The sequence below is a fragment of the Eurosta solidaginis genome, chromosome 1 (assembly GCF_040869045.1).
Source record: "Eurosta solidaginis isolate ZX-2024a chromosome 1, ASM4086904v1, whole genome shotgun sequence".
Classification (NCBI taxonomy): Eukaryota; Metazoa; Arthropoda; class Insecta; order Diptera; family Tephritidae; genus Eurosta; species Eurosta solidaginis.
The window spans coordinates 387,908,910-387,928,508 of NC_090319.1; the positions used below are offsets into that span (position 1 = coordinate 387,908,910).

The following is a 19,599-nucleotide window of genomic DNA, read 5'->3' on the forward strand; positions in this document are numbered from 1 at the left end:
CAAATACATAATATTGGATTTCTATCATAATCAGCGGTGTGCAGGTTACCAAATTGAGAATGTGTTAGTAAACACGAACGCGAAGCGAGCACGAAAGCAAAATCAATTATTTATTTAGTTTGATTTCAATGCTTGAACGGTGAACATGTGTCACACGCACTCTTTGGTATTATGTTTTAAGCGCGCGTGCGACACTTCCTCACCGTATGACCATCGAAATCAAACTAAAAGAGCTGTCGTTGATTTTCACGTAGTAGCCATTGTGCTATCGCTTATCGTATACATATATGGTCGCTTACAAGCCAACCTAATAAAACCGCACTGCGTTTTTTTAGCGCACGCAAACAACCGGCATTTTCTGCCCTAACCCAAATAAGCATGCGTTGCGACAATGTAAAGCATGTGTGCAAACGTCAAATCTAAATGTCACGCAGAACATACAAGTTGTATGTGCATGAGACATTTTTGACAGAAAATGACTTGCGTGCGTTTATATTAGGTTGGCTTGTTAGCAGGTGCTAAGCTCACGCCCACCCCAGATCATAAAGTTAAAGTTAAAGTGAATGTTAAAGTTAAAGCGAAAGTTAAAGTTAAAAATAAAGTTAAAGTTAAATTGAAAGTTAAAGTTAAAGTTAAGGTTAAAGTTAAAGTTGAAGTTAAAGTTAAAGCTAAGTTAAAGTTAAAGTTAAAGTTAAAGTTAAAGTTAAAGTTAAAGTTAAAGTTAAAGTTAAAGTTAAAGTTAAAGTTAAAGTTAAAGTTAAAGTTAAAGTTAAAGTTAAAGTTAAAGTTAAAGTTAAAGTTAAAGTTAAAGTTAAAGTTAAAGTTAAAGTTGAAGTTGAAGTTGAAGTTAAAGTTAAAGTTAAAGCTAAAGTTAAAGTTAAAGTGAATGTTAAAGTTAAAGCGAAAGCGAAAGTTAAAGTTAAAAATAAAGTTAAAGTTAAAGTTAAAGCTAAAGTTAAAGTTAAAGTTAAGGTTAAAGTTAAAGTTAAAGTTGAAGTTAAAGTTAAAGTTAAAGTTAAATTTAAAGTTAAAGTTAAGGTTAAAGTTAAAGTTAAAGTTGAAGTTAAAGTTAAAGTTAAAGTTAAAGTAAGTTAAAGTTAAAGTTGAAGTTAAAGTTAAAGTTAAAGTTGAAGTTAAAGTTAAAGTTAAAGTTAAAGTGAATGTTAAAGTTAAAGAGACAGTTAAAGTTAAAAATAAAGTTAAAGTTAAAGTTAAAATGAAAGTTAAAGTTAAAGTCAAAGTTAAAGTTAAAGTTAAGGTTAAAGTTAAAGTTAAAGTCAAAATTAAAAATTAAAGTTAAGGTTAAAGTTAAAGTTAAATTTAAAGTTAAAGTTACAGTTACAGTTAAAGTTAATGTTAAAGTTAAAGTTAAAGTTAAGGTTAAAGTTAAAGTTAAAGTTAAAGTTAAAGTGAAAGTTAAATTTAAAGTTAAAGTTAAGGTTAAAGTTAAAGTTAAAGTTGAAGTTAAAGTTAAAGTTAAAGTTAAAGTAAGTTAAAGTTAAAGTTGAAGTTAAAGTTAAAGTTAAAGTTGAAGTTAAAGTTAAAGTTAAAGTTAAAGTGAATGTTAAAGTTAAAGAGACAGTTAAAGTTAAAAATAAAGTTAAAGTTAAAGTTAAAATGAAAGTTAAAGTTAAAGTCAAAGTTAAAGTTAAAGTTAAGGTTAAAGTTAAAGTTAAAGTCAAAATTAAAAATTAAAGTTAAGGTTAAAGTTAAAGTTAAATTTAAAGTTAAAGTTACAGTTACAGTTAAAGTTAATGTTAAAGTTAAAGTTAAAGTTAAAGTTAAAGTGAATGTTAAAGTTAAAGTAAAAGTTAAAGTTAAAGCCAAAGTTAAAGTTAAAGTGAATGTTAAAGCTAAAGTTAAAAATAAAGTTAAAGTTAAAATAAAAGTTAAAGTTAAAGTCAAAGTCAAAGTTAAAGTTAAAGTTAAGGTTAAAGTTGAAGTTAAAGTCAAAATTAAAAATTTAAGTTAAGGTTAAAGTTAAAGTTAAATTTAAAGTTAAAGTTAAAGTTAAAGTTAAAGTTAATGTTAAAGTTAAAGTTAAAAATAAAATTAAAACTTAAGTTAAGTGAATGTTAAAGTTAAAGTGAAAGTTAAAGTTAAAAATAAAGTTAAAGTGAAAGTTAAAGTTAAAAATAAAGTTAAAGTTAAAGTGAAAGTTAAATATTAATTTCTCATTTATTCAATAAAAGTAAAAAATTTGTTTTCTTATCGGTGACCACGCTTAAAAAGGGTAACTTGAATTAATATCAAAGACAAAACTTGAATTAATATCAAAGAAAACAAAATGTTGCATAAATATTATAATTGCATAAGTTGATAATATGCAATAGCTTTACCGCGGCAGTCCCCGAGTGCCACACGTCCTTTTTTTTATTTTAATTTGTACAATAGAATAACTTTCCTTATGTTTTATTTTTACTCCGCAAAAATTTTAGTTCTTATATCTTTAGTTCGCAAAAACTTTAGTTCTCATACTTTTCAGTTTCATTACAATAAAATTACTTTTCTTGATCAACTTAGTGTTCCTTAGTCTTTAATTTTTCTTTTCTAAGCACATGCACCGGTTTTATAATTTGTCGGTTCACAATGCCCGAGTGCGCGTTAACCAAGTCCCACGCGTTGTGGGTTGCCGGTTGCGGTTGTGGTTGCTTAGCGACGAAATTCATAATGGCGCCGAGCAATGGCAGTTTAAACCAATCAGAAATTCTCCGCGTTGCTCGTCTCTAACATTTTTAGTGATGCCAAGTGCATCTGATGCATGGTTGCATCTCGCACTTTTCCAAAGAGGGGAATTGCCAAATCAATTTAATGTGACACTACACATGTACGTCAATGCGTGAGTGTTAGGAAAGCAGATGGTTTTCGTACTAAGGCAGTGGGTGCCCAGACCGCCATTTTGTTGTTGTAGCGATAAAGATAAATGAACTGGCTCAGCCGTATGCGACGCACAGAGTCGTTGAGGGCGGGCTCTATCGGAGAATATTCCTGCGGCGAGCGGATCGCGATCGGGACCTAGGCTGACGATTGCTATAATAGCTTATTAATGGAACAACCAAGGCGCGTGGTAACAGCGCATCAGCGCTGTTGTTAAATAGATGTCGACCAACGGGGGTAGTAGTAGCGGGGAGTATCGTGCTGGTTACAGTTGAGCGACGTCATGAAAGCCGTCGACAGCAATGGTACAGCGGGAGCGACCGACAAGGGTAGTGAGGCGACGAAGCGCGAAGCAGTGTGAAACCAAAGCGACAATGGATAAACGCTGATTTGATGATATAAAAATCGCATTTTTATATAGCCACAGTCAGTCAGAGTTAATCATTAAGTCATTGGGATTTGGGACCCCTGGGAAAGTTTTAGCACTGCCATTAATATCCTTTTTGCTGTGATAAAAATTTGTTTCTGAGCCAATTGTGAGGGCCGGAAGTAAATTATTATAGATGCCGCTTTGACCTTGTTAAATATACTTTCAGCACTCAGAATACCTATCGTTGTACAAAACGTTCTAATCGATCGGAACTGATAAGCTTCGGTTGCCAACGCACCCAGTTTACTTAACTTTCTGTTTGGCCACCACTTCAAAGTCATTTTGGCTATTCCCGGATCATTTCTGTGATACTGCGGAACTACCCTCCGATCATTTCGGGAGTGTGGTCGGGATCAGTGTTGGACTATTTCGTTAGATAAAGATGTTTTCGGCGCTACAAAGGTACTCTTTTCGGTATATTTCGGGACTATTTCAGAATAATTTCGGAAGGGTTTTCGTGATCATTTTTCAAGGTAGTCTCAGGATCATGTTAGGGCTATTCCAGGTTTGCTTTAGAATAATTAAGTGAATAAATCAGAATATTTCCGAATGGTTACGGGATCCTTGCGGTACTGTTTCGAGGCCATTTTGGAATCACTTCGGCGCTATGTCGGAAAATCTTTCTAATTTAACTTTAATATTTGTTTATGTATTTGATATATATGTCCTTTAATTTAAGTTCGACAATGCTGTCGTCAATTATTTTGTCTAAGACTATATCAGCTACAGTGGGCGATGGAGGATCCCCCATAGGCATGCCATATACCTGTTGGTAGAACGTACCATCATAGGTGAAATAATTGTTATCCCTCAAGCAAAATTCGAGACAGGTTTGAAATTGTTTCTTCGATAATGTTGTGCACTTCTAGGTTACTCCACTGTTTCATGATCGTGTTTATCGCTAGATGAATCGGTATATTAGTAAAGATTTTTGTTATCGTCACTCAGTCTATAAAATATAATATATTTAACGGCTTTTGATTTACGGCCTGTTAAACTTCCAAATTTTCTACTTCTAAATGTGGGTGATGCTGTGCTAATATTCCTAAATATTTTGGAATTTATTTTTTTTCTTTATAAAACCAATCGACCTACCAAATTTCATTAGCTTAGCGGTATTGGTTTGGATTATCTCATTTTTTCCATTTTTCTAAACATTCGATATCGACAAAGTGCGAGTGGTTATCGTCCGATTTCGCTCATTTTCAATACCAATCTATTCTGGGTCCAGATAAACCCGTTTACCGAATTTGGTGAAAATGTCTCAATATTTGCTCAAGTAATCGGTATAACAGGGGGACAGACGGACAGACGGACGGACATGGTTTAATCAAATTTTTTTTTTCGATATTGATGATTTTGATGTATGAAAGTCTATATCTCGATTGCTTTATATCTGTACAATCACCCGTTATCCTATCAAAGTTATAATACCCTGTGTACAAGTGCAGCTGGGTATAAAGTAAACTGCCTCCGGTCGTAATCTGTAGGCAAATGCAAGTTATAACAAAATATGCTGCTTCGTTGAAATACCAAAGATATTAAACAGAAATGTATTTCCTCTTTCAGACACCAGAACTATCGCCAGAGGAAAAGAAGCGTCGTCAAGAAAAAGTTGAGTCCATAAAGAAAATGTTAGCCGAGGCACCCATTAGCTCAGCAACTGTAAGTGATTTTACAAAATAACAACACGCATTGCATTTTTTAGGACAATTTTTAAAATGCCATGTTTTATATTTAAGGACACCACTGTCAGTCTACCACCAAGCAAAATCAATGCCGAAAAGAAACAACGTGAACATTTATTGCAACTCAATCAAATATTGGCAGAACAAGTCATGCAAATGAGCAAAATTGTAGCTGGTAAGTGAGGAGCAGAAGAAATATGCTGCTTTTCTATATAGGAATGTATACAGACTTATAAAATGTAAGGAATTATTTGGTTATATGCATTTTATCAAAAAATTTGTTTTACAACAGATTTCATTTTAAATTTATTTATGTTTTCGTATGCAATTTTTTTCATCAAATTTGCGTTATGAATTGTTTTTCGTTGCAATTTACAAAAAAATAAAAACATAAACCGTACTAAATTTGAAAGTTGTTCATTAACATAATATATATGTATGTATATACTTACATACTATGTATCCTTTTTTTGCTTGTTTTACAAATTACTTTTCGTATTGACCATTTTGCAGTTATTCATTTCACTTGATTCTTTATGGTTTTTCTGTGTGGACGCATTCTTATGTTAAATTAATATTAAAACTTGTATGTGTGTTGCTTTTTATAATTTCGTTCTTTTATACGTATATGTGTTTTCTATGTATCTACTAATTCGTTTGACTTGATGTGCAATATTTCTTTTTCTTTTTTTTTTCAAACAATTTATTATTTTCTATTTGAAAAAAAATCGCTAATTGCTCTCTTTGCCTAATCTTGAAATCTGTATATTTGTTTTTTCTTTTCTGGATTCTGGTTTTCTAGATGATAATTGAATATCATTTACATGCATATGCATATGTATGACTGTACGTTCAGCCTATAAATATCAAAAAATTCTTATGAAAATAATTGACATAATCAATCATGCCTTTCATCATCATCTCATCTTATCTCATCATACAAAAATATCAACTCAAATGGTCATAGTAGCGCATCAACTCACCTCAGTAGTATAAACAAGTAATTCTTCGGCAATCACGCATCATATCAACCTGTAGATTTGTCACCGTCTCACTCTAAACACTAACTATTAATACTTATTTAAATTTTGGATATTCACTGTAACAGTCACAATAAGCACATTCCCTCCATTATGCATTATTCTATACTAACACAAACTCACTTTTCATTGTATTCTCCTAAACACCTTCACCCTCACTACAATAATTTATACTACAAAATAATTTTATGTATATAAATGTAACATATTAACGTATAAATAAAATTAAATTTTTCAAGTTCATATATAAAGTGGCAATCATTATCATTGTTCCTACTGGCAAAAGTCATCACGAAAATCAACAAAGCTTTCACTTTGCACATAAACATTTGGTCCATCGGAATTTTCATACATATATCTATGACAGTACTTTAAGCTTGGTTTAATCCTAAGTTAAGAAAAACAGTATTAGACATTTCAGTAAAATTTTTCCAAAACCTCATCTTGCCTGCCGGTTGGAAAACGCCCTCAATTTGCTAACAAAAAAAAACACTACCTCATAATTCTGTTGAGCGTCATCGGCACACAATTTGTTTACAAACATATCCTATTTCAATTGTGGTAATCACAGTTTCGTGTTGTCATGTGCTTACTTTAACACAATATCTGTTTTTCCTGTTGTTTCACTAATGTACTTTTGTTAGGTTAGACTAATTCAAGGCGAATTCAGTACCAGGTGTTGTTATCCCAACATCAGATTGCTTCTTCTTGATTATTTTCCATACAGCGCCTTGTACTTCAATATGTCAGTTAATCGAAATCAATTAAAATGTTCTTTTGACTTGACATTTGCTTGACATTCTTCAGCACAGCGAATTGGTTGAATTCGCTTTGCCACCACCTTGTATGGATTCGCCTTGGACTAATTGATTTCGTCAAGGCTAATTTAAACAAGGTGATGGCAAAACGAATCACTTCCGATTCGCCGTGCAGAAGAATGTCAAGTTAAAAAAAAAAGAAAATAAGTATTGATTTCGATTAACTGGTATCTTGTTGTACTAAGCCGCCGCTTAGTAATTATAAAATGCAATTAGCTGGATAACACCACCTTGTACTGAATTTTCTGTAATTTTTGCAATTTGTGGTTTAGGATTTCGTAAAGCGAAGAAAAAAGGGGACATTTTAAAAGAGAAGAGTAAATTTTGCTGTTATAGAAATTTGAAAATTCAATTTACATTAAAGGTAAAATTAACTTTATGTTAATAACATATTAAAATGTAGCAAGTTTTGTATTGAGTTTCCGAAATCGTAGCTGGGTATGGAATTTCTTTTCAAGATCTATGGTAGCCAAAAGCACAAAGGGGGAAATATGTGAGCTGCAGATGGCTAACAATAACTTCACAATGCCATTACGTATCGCAGAATCTGTCACTAATCGAATGTAAGCAACTAGTCGATTAGTGAAAATCGATTTTTTTAATTAACCACTGTTGTTAATCGATTATTCGACTAGTCGATTATCAAGACCGATAAGGAATGCACTATGGAACAAAAATTTTAATATATTCCGCTCAAAAACTTCATAGCACTTTCTGTAAATCTCATTTTCTTTTTTTTTTTAATAAGTCTGTAGAATCTTTAAAAGCGATTTCAACAGGCGGGCTGCTTTTAGGGGCTACTTAGATTCCTGATAACTTTCTCAGTGAAAACTCATCTGCCTTGCAGATGCCGTACGGAATCGGCGTAAACATGTAGATCCCGCAACGCAGATTTGTAGGAAAAATTTTTAAATAAATTGGGAGGTATTTTGTGCCTTGTATTTATTTATTTGTTTAGATTCTTTAAAAATTTATGTATTTTTAATTTTTTTTTTTTTTTTTTTTTAACAATGAAAATAATTTATAAATATTTCCTTATATTTTTCAAATGGCTTTGGAGGTTTCTCGTCTTCATAATTTATGTATAGGCCTTATTTTGGCCAAGTCAATGCTTCATTGGGTGGCAGAGTTTAAATAAAATAGTTTTATAATTTTTTAATATTCATCAATACAAAACTAATTAATTTTAGATAATTAGGCTTCATTTAAATATTTTTTTATTTCACATTTTTTTTTTATATTTTTATTTAAATTTATTTAAATTGTTTTATTTTTTTAGGTAACCCGAATAGCCATACCAATATGAAGTAGTCGCCGTCTTTTATACGTTTACGCATTAACTATGTGTGTGCATTAAAAACAAAAACAAACAAAAATCTTTCATATTCAAATATATGAAATTAAAATTTTGCATTTATTAAAGCTGCATTTAAATTTAAGTTAGCCAATGTGCCTCAATATTTTATTTGTTATTTAAATTAGTTATTACTTCTTTTTGGATAAAATTAAAACTCATTAAACAAACAAGCATATATACTTACATACTCACATATAGTACATACATAAAATTAAAAAAAAATATATATATGTATATGTGTACATACAAACATACATACATGCATTTGCATCTACTCACATAAAAAAATAAAAAAATTACACAAAAACTAAGAAAAAGGCCAAGCAAAATAGCGGAAGTGCAGCCTAAAAGCAAAGCAAACAAAATTTAACACGAATTGCCGCTGAGAGATAAAATGCATGAATATCTCGCAGAATCGTTTGGCCCAAATACTAAACAAACAAAACCAAAAACCAAAATTTAAGTTAGTTTTGTACTGCATACATTCTAACAACAAATAAGTTCAACTTTGAAACTTTCAAATAAACCACAACATTTACCATAACAAAATCAACTACAACAACAACAGTGACATCAATATGCACCTACAGGTTTGTATACGAAACTCAATTTACTACTGCTCCTACTCAATAAATACTACCTACTACTATACTACTAATTATCAATACTATAGTACTCTATATATTGTTAAAGTAAATTTCTTGAATTTGTTGTTATTGAGAATTTGAATTTCTGCTACTTTTTTTAATTGTTCAATTGTAATTATTCTCTGCAAAGAGACATTTTCTAAAGTAAGAGTAATTCTTCATCTATTAGGTATAACCGTGAGAAGAATTTCATATCAAAAAGCAATAAATGCACTGAAATGTTTCGCGTTGTTTGACATTTTAATTTTACCTAAGTACCCGTAAGCAGAGTGTGCAAAGAAACAAGACGAAACACTTTAATGTGTCAGTGATGCCTGATTAAGGCAAATTTCTCTTTTTCAGAGATATTTAACTAAATATTTGATAAAAAACAGAAGAAATTTTTGTGTAACAAAATTTATAATTGATCAGAATATACCTAAAAATAATCGGCACTCTGATGATGATTTAAAAAAATTACGCGTAGATGTAAAGTAGGATAAAATACATAGACAACTTGAAAAACTATGATGAAAATCTTTAAAGAGTTCAGAAATAAAATATCGGAATGTTTCCATACTTTTGTCCCACACTGCTTAAATTTCTATTGAAACATTAATGTTATCAGAGTTGGCCAATAAATCATGCAATTGCATTTTGTTATGTAAATTCTCATATAAGTTTTGTATTTTACTGCTAAATACGTATGTAAATTTGAAGCCTTTTAGTTATGAATATTTACATATATTCATATTTATTTTATTTTTTTTTTTTATTTAAATTAGTTTAAATATGTTTTTAAAAATAACTCTTGGAAATTTCAAAATTCTTGCATCCTCACTTATTTTGCACATAAAGATCACATTTGTTTATAACAAAATATTTTATGTTTGAGATGCGTTTTAGCAAAGCCCACAATCCAAATTAATTCAGCACTCCCGTAGTGGCAGCATGTTGCGCACACTCAGTTGAGAATATCACGAGTTGCTTTTCTAGGCGAGTTGTATGCTAAAAAAGTGATATTTATTAAGAGACTGTTAACTTCGAAGTGTCAAATCTAGGGACTAAATAGAAATAATATTTCTATTTCGAGGGACTTCAAACTTGTATTTTAGAGACTAAAGCCAAAAGTGCCTCCTCAGAAAACTCTAAATTTCGAAATTTATACTTTCAAACATTTCTCGAGTTTTCCAATTTTTTTCGAAAATGTTTTCGAAAATTCGTTTTGCTATAAAAGTTTTTTCTTTAATCAGCAAATATAAGAAAAGAATAAAATAACGTTTTTTTACCCCCGAACATAGATGGCAATTTTTTAAGAAAGCAATAAATTTGCAAATGTTGGCTTCTTTCTGGAAGCCCTTCGGATTTCCTGATGTTCATAAACGTTTTTCTCATAGAGTCTTTATTGTCAGACTTTGAAACGAGAAATTGTTTATCTTTGAAGAATCTTGAATAGAAGATTGCAAGAATTCAATCCAGTAAATTTTTTATGACCAGAAGATTAGTAAACGCCTCGTCTGTCAATTATTTTTTTTTTTTTTTTGGTCTTATGATACTCTCTTCCTTATTCCTCCCAAATTATAATCTATTTTTAAAGATGTCTTGAATTTCGACTAATAAATATGTAAGCATCGATAGCAAACTTTTTCGTTTTCAAATATTAAGGACAGAATTAAAAAAATGTTTCTGTAAAATTAAGAAATTTCATAAACTAATTTTTCCTTTTTTATATTTTGCAACAGAAAAGGCCATGGCAAAAGTGACGAATGGAAAGGAGGAAACATCGCCCACTGGAAATGACGAACGTAGCTCCGAATCACCAACCGATCCACTGCCAATTTATCAACAACGCGATAATTACTTTAGTTAAACAATAGTAGAAAATTAAAACAACAACAAATATAAAATAAAATTTTAAAGTAGCAACAAAAATAGCCAAAACGAGAGAATAACCAAATTAAATTAAAAACGAACAAAGCACCAAACAAATAATCAAAGGCACAACAGAACTGTAACTACAACAATAACTGGCAACAGTTTCAGCATCATCATATAAGATAACCAACAACAATAAGCTACACTCAATTACAACAACAATTGCATTTATATTAACAAGAACAGGAAGAATTGAAGGAAGCAATCTAAAAACAAATGTAAACTTTAGTCAACAAATATTAAAAATAAAAGGGAAAACTAAAATTCTTTTTGAAAGACTTTGATGTCATTCAGAATAAGTTTTAAATCGATCTGTAGATGCAGGAATATTAAAAAAAAATTTACTGCATTTTCCTAGCAGAAATTTTGTAAATGACTGAGATTTAAAGAAATTTTAAAAAGAATATTGTGAATATATCAAATGAATGTATAAAAAAATAAAGGCCCGGACTATATAGCAACAATAATAAATCTCTCAATCATCTTTAGGAAAATCAGTTCAGAAAAATATTATTATAGAAGAAGGTGCGACTAAAAAAACAGCGGCAGAAATGGTTTGAAAATTATATAATTTTTTTTTTCTTTTTTTTCATTTTCGTTTGCTGAAAAAAGTTTCATGAAACGCATACTCTAAACGATCCATAAAATCTTTAAATTTGGGAATTTTCATAAATATTTTTAAAAATTCAAATTTTTCCGGAAAAAGTTTTTGAAATTGGTTTAAATAGTATTGATGAATTGCATGGTTAGGTTAGGTTGAACTGGCCGGTCCATGAGGACCTCACATAGACTGAAAAAGTCCGTAGTGTTATCAGAAGTTTGTTTTAACGACCAAACTGAAAACCCCTATCAAAAACCAGGACCTATGTTATAAAATAACTACGTCCTCTTGGCAAATACTAGAAGCTTCCTAGGACTTAAGCCACTTGCTGCTTCTAGATCTGACAGCTGTATCACTCCTAATAGCTGGAGTCTTAGCCTGGCAAGCGCAGGGCACGAGCACAGAACGTGCTCGATCGTTTCCTCCTCCAACCCGCACTTCCTACATCTGCTATCACTGACCAAGCCTAATTTAAAGGCATGTGACGCCAGAAGGCAGTGTCCAGTCAGAATATCCGTCATGAGTCTACAGTCCTCTTTTTTTAATGATAGAAGCAACTTTGTTAGTCTACCTAGACCTAGACCTACACATAATCTTCGACATTTTACAGCCTTGCGCTTGAACCCCCGCCTTTCCTGCTTGGTCGATCTTGTGCACCTCTCGCCTTCGCTTAATTCCGCCCAGTCTAATTGGGACGCCTACGGAGCAAGCTTCAAGGGATGCGCCCTTTTTAGCTTTTTCATCCGCTTTTTCATTCCCATCTATTCCCATATGCCCTGGGACCCAATATAGATGTATGCTTCTCCCTGTCCCGATTCTCTCCAGAGACTGCTTACACTCTAACACGCATTTAGATGCTGTGCTATGCGAGATTATTGCCTTAATTGCTGCTTGACTGTCAATATAAAAGTTAACACGATTGCAGCATGCATACTTAAAAGAATTTTTCAAATTTAAAACATTTCGTAAGAAAATTCTTAAAACTCGAATTTACGAAATTTTTCGAAACAAAATTTTCAAAATTGATTAACACAGTTTTCGCTAAACAATTCGAAAACGAAAAATTAATTAAATTAGTAATAAAGTTTCCAAAATTATTACTGCTGCGTGTTTTTTTTTTTTTTTTGTTTTTTTTTTGGAACCAATTAATTTTTCGGTATCGACCTCGGAACCGGCTTCTTATTTAAAACCAGCCTTATAAAGTTAGAGGCTTGTACGTATCATCCTGCAGTACAGCCTAAAACCAAGTAAACTAACGGACCAAAAAAGCTCATATCTAAAAATATTGTTTATGAAAAAATAAAAAAAAAAATTTTGTTTTAAATTACTATAAAAAAAGGAGATGCTTTTATGACTTCTGATACATGAAAAAAAGTAAATTGTTAGTTCTGTTCTGAAGAAAGGTATTGTTGAAATTTGTTGAAAAAAGTTTGAGCAGTTGAAACGAATTAGGCAACATATCAAAAATTTAAGTGTAAACAAAGAATTGTATATTTATATAAAAGTATATCTATGTGTGTACAGTTATGGGTATCATAATTATTATAAAAGCACAAATATGCGCGCAGAATGTGTTTAAAATATATATTTGTTACGAATGAAAACTGATACGCATTTTTGTATGTATGAATTCAAATCATTCTGTATGTACAGCAGTGAGTAGAAAAATCGCAGTGGCAATTTTTATCAAATTTCGTCAATTAAATATTTCTTTTTATTATTTTAGATATTTTAAGAAAAAATGTCCATACGAACCAATGTTAAAAACGTTTTCGAAAAATTCTAAAATTTTTATTTGGACTTCACTGAATTTTTTGTATGTAGTTTTATAACCTATCAATTTTTGTCCAACAAGGTATAAATTATAGGTAGCGCAAAATTCGCATTGATTTTTTGGAGCCTTTTTCCGCATGTTGTTTTAGATTTTCCCACGTACAAAGTGTGAAATGCTTTTTTTATGGAATACGTTTTGAGAGACAAAATTTTTGGCAAAATTTGATAAAAATCGCCACTGCTACTTTTCTGTTCGCTGCTGTACAAACGTACACCTGTGGGTAAGAAAATATTAGCAAAAAATATGTATATGAAAATTGTGTTGCAAATATTTTTTATTTATTTTTGTATATTTAGAAAAAAAAATTTAATAAATAACGAAAACTGAGGAACCCAATTTCAAAAATGTCTTCGAAAAATTTAAAGCTGCTCAAAGTTTTTGAAAATACTCATGAAAATTTCGAAATATGTTAAAAACTTTTGTATAAATCGAAAAAAAACTTAAATTACGAAAACTGTGAAATGCAATTTCGAAAACGAAATTGTCTAAATACCTAGAATTTTAAGAAAATTTTAGAGTACGCAGTTTAATTTCGAAAAAATAAGAATTTTCAAAATATTCTAAAAATGTTACATGGAATTTGAAAATTTGGATACTCAATTTTTATATGGCAGATAATCGAAACCATCCCTCTGGTAAAAAGTTTTCAAAAAAGTAATGCTAATTTTGAGAGACTTTCGTTAAACTAAAAGTAAAAAAAAGAAAACTACCTACATAAATAGTTTCAGAAAATTCTAAGCTAAAATTTCGAATTTTTATGAACAATGTTGCTCAATTCCTAAAATTCCAAAAATATATATATTTGGAAGTTTTCATGATGATTCTTAAATACTTGCTGAATTTAAGAGTTTTTCGAAAACGCTTACGATATTATTTTGTATTCTTAAAAAATGATAAAACAGCTGATAAAATTTTCAAGTCTAGTACTATTTTTTCTCTCGCAAATGTACTTACAAATGCTATATGTACCAAAATCTGATAAAGAATTATAAATGTTAAAAATGCTGAAAAAATTAAATGAAAAGCAACATTTGCGGCTTCAAGTAGGCAACTCAAAACTGGTCTTACTATTTGAACGCATATGTTGTTGTAGTATATTATACATGCGTGCTTCAATAAAGAAAAAAAAACTATCGCATTTTTCATTGCAGGGTTATTTTTTTTAATTAAAACATAATACAATAATCTTAAATACTTGCAGTATTTTCTTTGTAAACAACAATAAACAATAAATATAAATATTAAGAAAATAGAAAAAGCAAAGCAGCAAGAGAAGTGCATCAACTTGGCTGACATTGCCGTTACTTTTTTATGGACAACTGCACTCAATAAATATTTGGAATATTATAATTAACTTAATCGAGATAAATTTTGTTGTTAGTAAGTAATTGAGCACACATTTCAATTTTTATTCAAAAACGAAAAAAAAATAATTAAGCTTAAAAATATTAAGCTTTCCTTACTATTGCAGTGACTAAACTAAACAATCTTCTGGAGCCATAAAAGCAAAAAAATGCAAAACAGCTTAGCAAAGCTTACTTACCGTTCTAGTAAATACAACAATACAAACAAAATCATATTAATTGAATATTAAAATAGGATTAGGAAAAAAAGTTGCATAAGCAGGACATTCAAATGTTCAGTTGTTGAAAAATGTTTTAATACTATAAACTTATTCAAATTTATGCACTCAAAAACTTGAAGATAAAGTATGCAAATGATAGCAGCAAACAAAAAAGAACGAGGTTTGTTATAATTACGTTATGCACTTTTATATATAAACTGATACATTGATTTTTCAATTTAAAGGCAATTAACAAAACAAAGAAAAGTTTATAAAAATGTTGAATGAAATAACAACTAAGACAGTTCTTAAAATTATTTAAAAGGCGTACAAAAGTTATAGCGGTCGAAATAGAAAATATATTTGTGAAATGATACATATATGTACATATGTATGTATGTGCGTACACCTGCTGGGGAAAAATAACAGCAAAAATTATGTGCAAACTGTCTCAGTTATTTTCACAATTTTTTTTTTTAATTTCGTTAATTTAACAAAATTTTAATTATTTGTATAACAAAAACTATGCAAAGCAATATCGAAACCATTTTCGAAAAAAATTTAAAATTCGAAAATGTCTTCTTTTTTAACTTTCGTTAATTTCAAAATATTTTAATGCACTGTATAACGAAAACTGTGCAAAGTAATTTAACTTAACAAGTTAAAATGTTTTCTTTTTTTAAATTCCATTAATTTAAAATTGTTGGAGCTAATTGTATAACGAAAACTATGCGGCTTCTATAGCGGCTTCTTTTTTGAACTTCGTTAATTTTAAAATATTTGAGTTAATTGTATAACTAAAACGGTGCAAAGAAATTTTGAAAATGTTTTCCAAGAAAAAATATCAAAAAATCGAAAAAACTTCATTAGGAATTTTATCACACTTGTATATAAAATATAAAAAATTATTAAAAATCAATTTTTTCGTAACTTTAAGTTTTTACTTTTAAAAAACTGCAAACTCAAAAATATTTTCATAAAATTTTTAATAGAAATTTGGAGGTTGAAAAACAAGTGAAGATTTTCTAACACTTCTAAATTCTTTCCCGAAAACGTTTTCAAAGTTCGCTTAAACAGTTTTTGTTGTACCAATCATTAAAGCTTACTTTAAAATAACTTATATAAAACAAAAAGTTACTTACAAAATTTGCAAACGAGTTTTGCTGCTATCTTTAACCCGCGCGTACATAAAATGTCGAACCACTTCGAAATGGATTTAATGATTTGATTTTTCATTTTGTCAAAAATTTTTGTTTTAGGTACTTTTTTGATTACCTACACTATCTCTAATTTGCAAGGTAGTTGATTTTTAAACAACTTTAAAATATAAATAACTATTAAATACGGGAACACAACACAACGATTTTGGTAAAGTTGTCTAATTAAAAAAAAAAAATTTTTAATTCAAGTATAAGTTAATGTTAGACATATTTACAAACAACAAAATAGGCTTAAATGTATGAAACTGAAAACATAATCAAAATAATTTGCATTATATTTAATTCTTAGATACTAAGCTTATTTTTTGTTTTAAGAGCTGAATATGTTGCAATATATTAACAAAATATTGAAAATGTACAAAATATATTTAATAATTACCATTAATATTGGTCATTTTATTAGTCATGGTTATGCAAGAATTGAAACGTACAAAACAGTTAGCTTAATTAGTTCAAAGTACATGAGAAATAATTAATTTACTTTTCTTGAAACATAAAAAAACAAAAATAATTTAGCGGTGCTTTTGAATTATAATATAAAAATACATTTAAGCATCAAATCTGTTTATGTTCAAATTGCTTAAATATTATTTCTGCAGATAATAAAACAAACATAAAGAGCAATGTGCAAAAAAAAATTTGCAAAAATATTTTTTTTATAAGGAAACAATGTCAACCAACTCAAAAACGTTTTCAAAACTTCAAGATGTTCTTAAGTATCTTATTGAAAATTTTCATTTTTTCGGGAAATTTTAAAACAGCATACTTAAATGTTTTTAGAACATATAAATAAAGTTTGGAAATTATTCTAAAGTTTTGAAAATTTTCGAATTTTCGAAAACTTTCGAAATTGGTTTACATAGGTTTCATACAATCCATTATGATTTTTTTAAGTAACGAAACAAACAAAGAGTAAAATAGAAAGACAATTTCGTAAATCAAATTGCTGCTAATTTTTTATTCGCAATTGAGGAGTTGCGTGCGAAGCGCGATCTTCTTTGAAAATTATAATATATATATAAATTACAATATATATAATATACTAAAAACATGAATGAAAACTATATTATTTCTAAATGTAAACTCATACATACATGATGTAGGTATAATTTTATTGCATTAAAAAAAATTGTTAAAATATACTTGTTGAAAATTTAAATGCAATACGAATGCAAAAAATATAATAAACGTGCATTAAAAGTAATATTAATAAAAAAATATATACATACAAAAATATACTGCATAAAAATTTACACACATATTATATATAAATGAATATATAAATAAATGCATATACACATAAATATAATGAGCATACGCTGTACCATAGATTGTCATAATTTTAATTGTCAAAGAAATATCACATACATACATGCAGAATTATTGCGCATTGAGCATATACATGAGCATACTTACATACTTACAAATGCATACATACTTATTTATATATATATATAGATAAATATATAGTGCGGCACTATAGGAATAAATAAATACTATATACATATATGACATGCACATACATAAATAATTTTATGAAAATATCAAACATATAAACATTTATGTATGCAGAGCATATTCAAGCAATTTACAGCGACCTATTACAAACAAAAATTATTGAGATATTAACACGTATACATACATACAAATATGAAGATGTAAATGAATCATTCGAAATATTATTGTAAATTGCTATTAAAAAGTTATCAATAAAAATGATAGTTGGAATTAAATATAAATATTTTTTTTCTTTTATCGAAGTCAAATAGAACCCGCTTTAGCGTAAATTTAAACGTTACTGCTTTGCTTTTGTTTTTGGTTTTTGCCAGCGAACCGAAAAATAGCAGTGGAAATATTTATCAAATTTCTTCAATTAAATTCTTTTTTGTTTTCTTTTCCATATTTTAAGAAGAAAGTTTGTTGAATTTTGTTATTGAAACTCTGCAAACTAATCTCAAAAACGTTTTTCGAAAAATTCGAAAACTGGAAAAAATTAAACGAATACCTTTGAACTTTTTATTTGGAGTTCTCTAAATTATTTTGAGCATGCAGCTTTGTAGTCCAATCAATTGTAGTCTAAATAAGTGTAAGTTAGAGATTTTTTTCAAAAATTGGTTTCGATCTTTGACAGTTTTTTCCAAGAGGGAATGATCACACTTTTTGTGGCGCTAAATCTAAAACACCCTTCGGAAAAACATTGACAAAGATCAATGCGCGATTTTAAAGAGAGAGCTTCAAGTTTTACTTCGTTACACTAAAATTGATTGAGCTACAAAACTGCTTATTCGAAAAAATTCAGGGAAACTGTTCGCTACTGTACTTTTACATAAAGAACGAGTGAAAATTAACATACAGAATTTTAAAGGTCTAGTTTTAACAAAAAATGCAATAACTTGATTCTGTGTGACTACATTATGTTGATAGTTCACCATAATTGCGATATTGACGAGGTAAGTACGAAAAAAACCCTTTAAAACCATTTTAGCTAAAATTTACTTATCACAAAAATCGATTCTGCGCCACGCCCTTATTTTTACAGTAATTATGAAATACGCTTTCATAGAATATATATATGACATATCTGCAAAAAAAAAAAGCCTCCCCAACTAAAATTTTTCGCTAATATTAAACTCTTAGAGAAAAAGTCACCTACATAAATATTATTTAAAAGTAGGCGTGACACCGCCCACTTTTCAGTAAACAAACTCTTTTATTTTCGAAGCCGATTACTGCTACTACCTTTGTTAACAAATATTATGTCATACAACGTTGCCATCTCCAGGCTTCAATATCTTTATTCAATTGTTAAAGGAATGGGAAGAAACCCAACTGGGCAGCGGAGCAATGAAATGACCTACGGATGATTCGAAGTTATAAGGCAGGGCAGAGTATTCAAGCAGTATCACAGCAAGTTCAAGCTGTCCACTCATTGCAGTGTCTATTTGACGATATCATAGTTCATCTCGGAGCTGCGCTGACCATCTATAGTCTGCCTTATGCAGATAGGCTTCGAGTCCTCTAAGCAAACGCTGGACAGACACATCCTGTTGCTTTTTTAACGGGACAGTATGAGGTTATTTTCTAAGCAGTCATTTAACTCAACATTGAAAGCTTAAATAAAAGTATGTAATTTAAAATGTGATGAAGCAGACGGAAAAGAAAAACAATACAATATAAATGATATACCTATCACTCTCAGTTGTCAGCTAAATCATTTTCCAAGTAATTGCCTTTATTAAGCAAATCATTTAAATGCTAACAAAGTAATCTGTAAACAAACATGCATAAATGCACTACATGCATATGTATGCACATTTAATTCAAGATCAATGTTACTCATCGCAAAATGCGTTAAAGCCGCAAAATACTCGTAAAAGCTGACAGCGGCGAAAAGCCAGCTTAACGAACGTGCGTAGTGTCTCATTATATATCTGTCTCGACAGAATACAGTGAAATGCATTGGCTATGCAAAACCAACTCAGCTGTGACTCATTTGACAAATACTTACTTACTAGTGGTGCCTAACAACTGACGATTGACAAGCAAATAAAGAGCCAGACAAGTGGGCTGGCTTGGCTGGAAATGAGACAAATCAACTTATTTGCGGGT

The 19,599-nt window shown here is 29.7% G+C and overlaps 1 protein-coding gene across 22 annotated transcripts in view; it reads left to right on the top strand.

Annotated features, from left to right (window-relative positions):
- Positions 1-17,473, top strand: part of kmr (kramer) — a 302,338-nt gene extending 284,865 nt beyond the window's left edge. For 19 of the 22 annotated variants that reach the window (XM_067763428.1, XM_067763420.1, XM_067763422.1 and 16 more), the window contains 3 exons: positions 4,877-4,972; positions 5,050-5,170; positions 10,579-17,473. In XM_067763428.1, coding sequence (XP_067619529.1) covers positions 4,877-4,972; positions 5,050-5,170; positions 10,579-10,706 — 345 coding nt within the window. In that variant the 3' untranslated portion in view covers positions 10,707-17,473. Of the gene's footprint in view, positions 1-4,876; positions 4,973-5,049; positions 5,235-5,797; positions 6,171-8,132; positions 8,801-10,578 lie in introns of those variants that run through there. The other 3 variants (XR_010949184.1, XM_067763433.1, XM_067763434.1) reach the window with 3 other exon arrangements.
- The last annotated feature ends 2,126 nt before the right edge of the window (positions 17,474-19,599 follow it).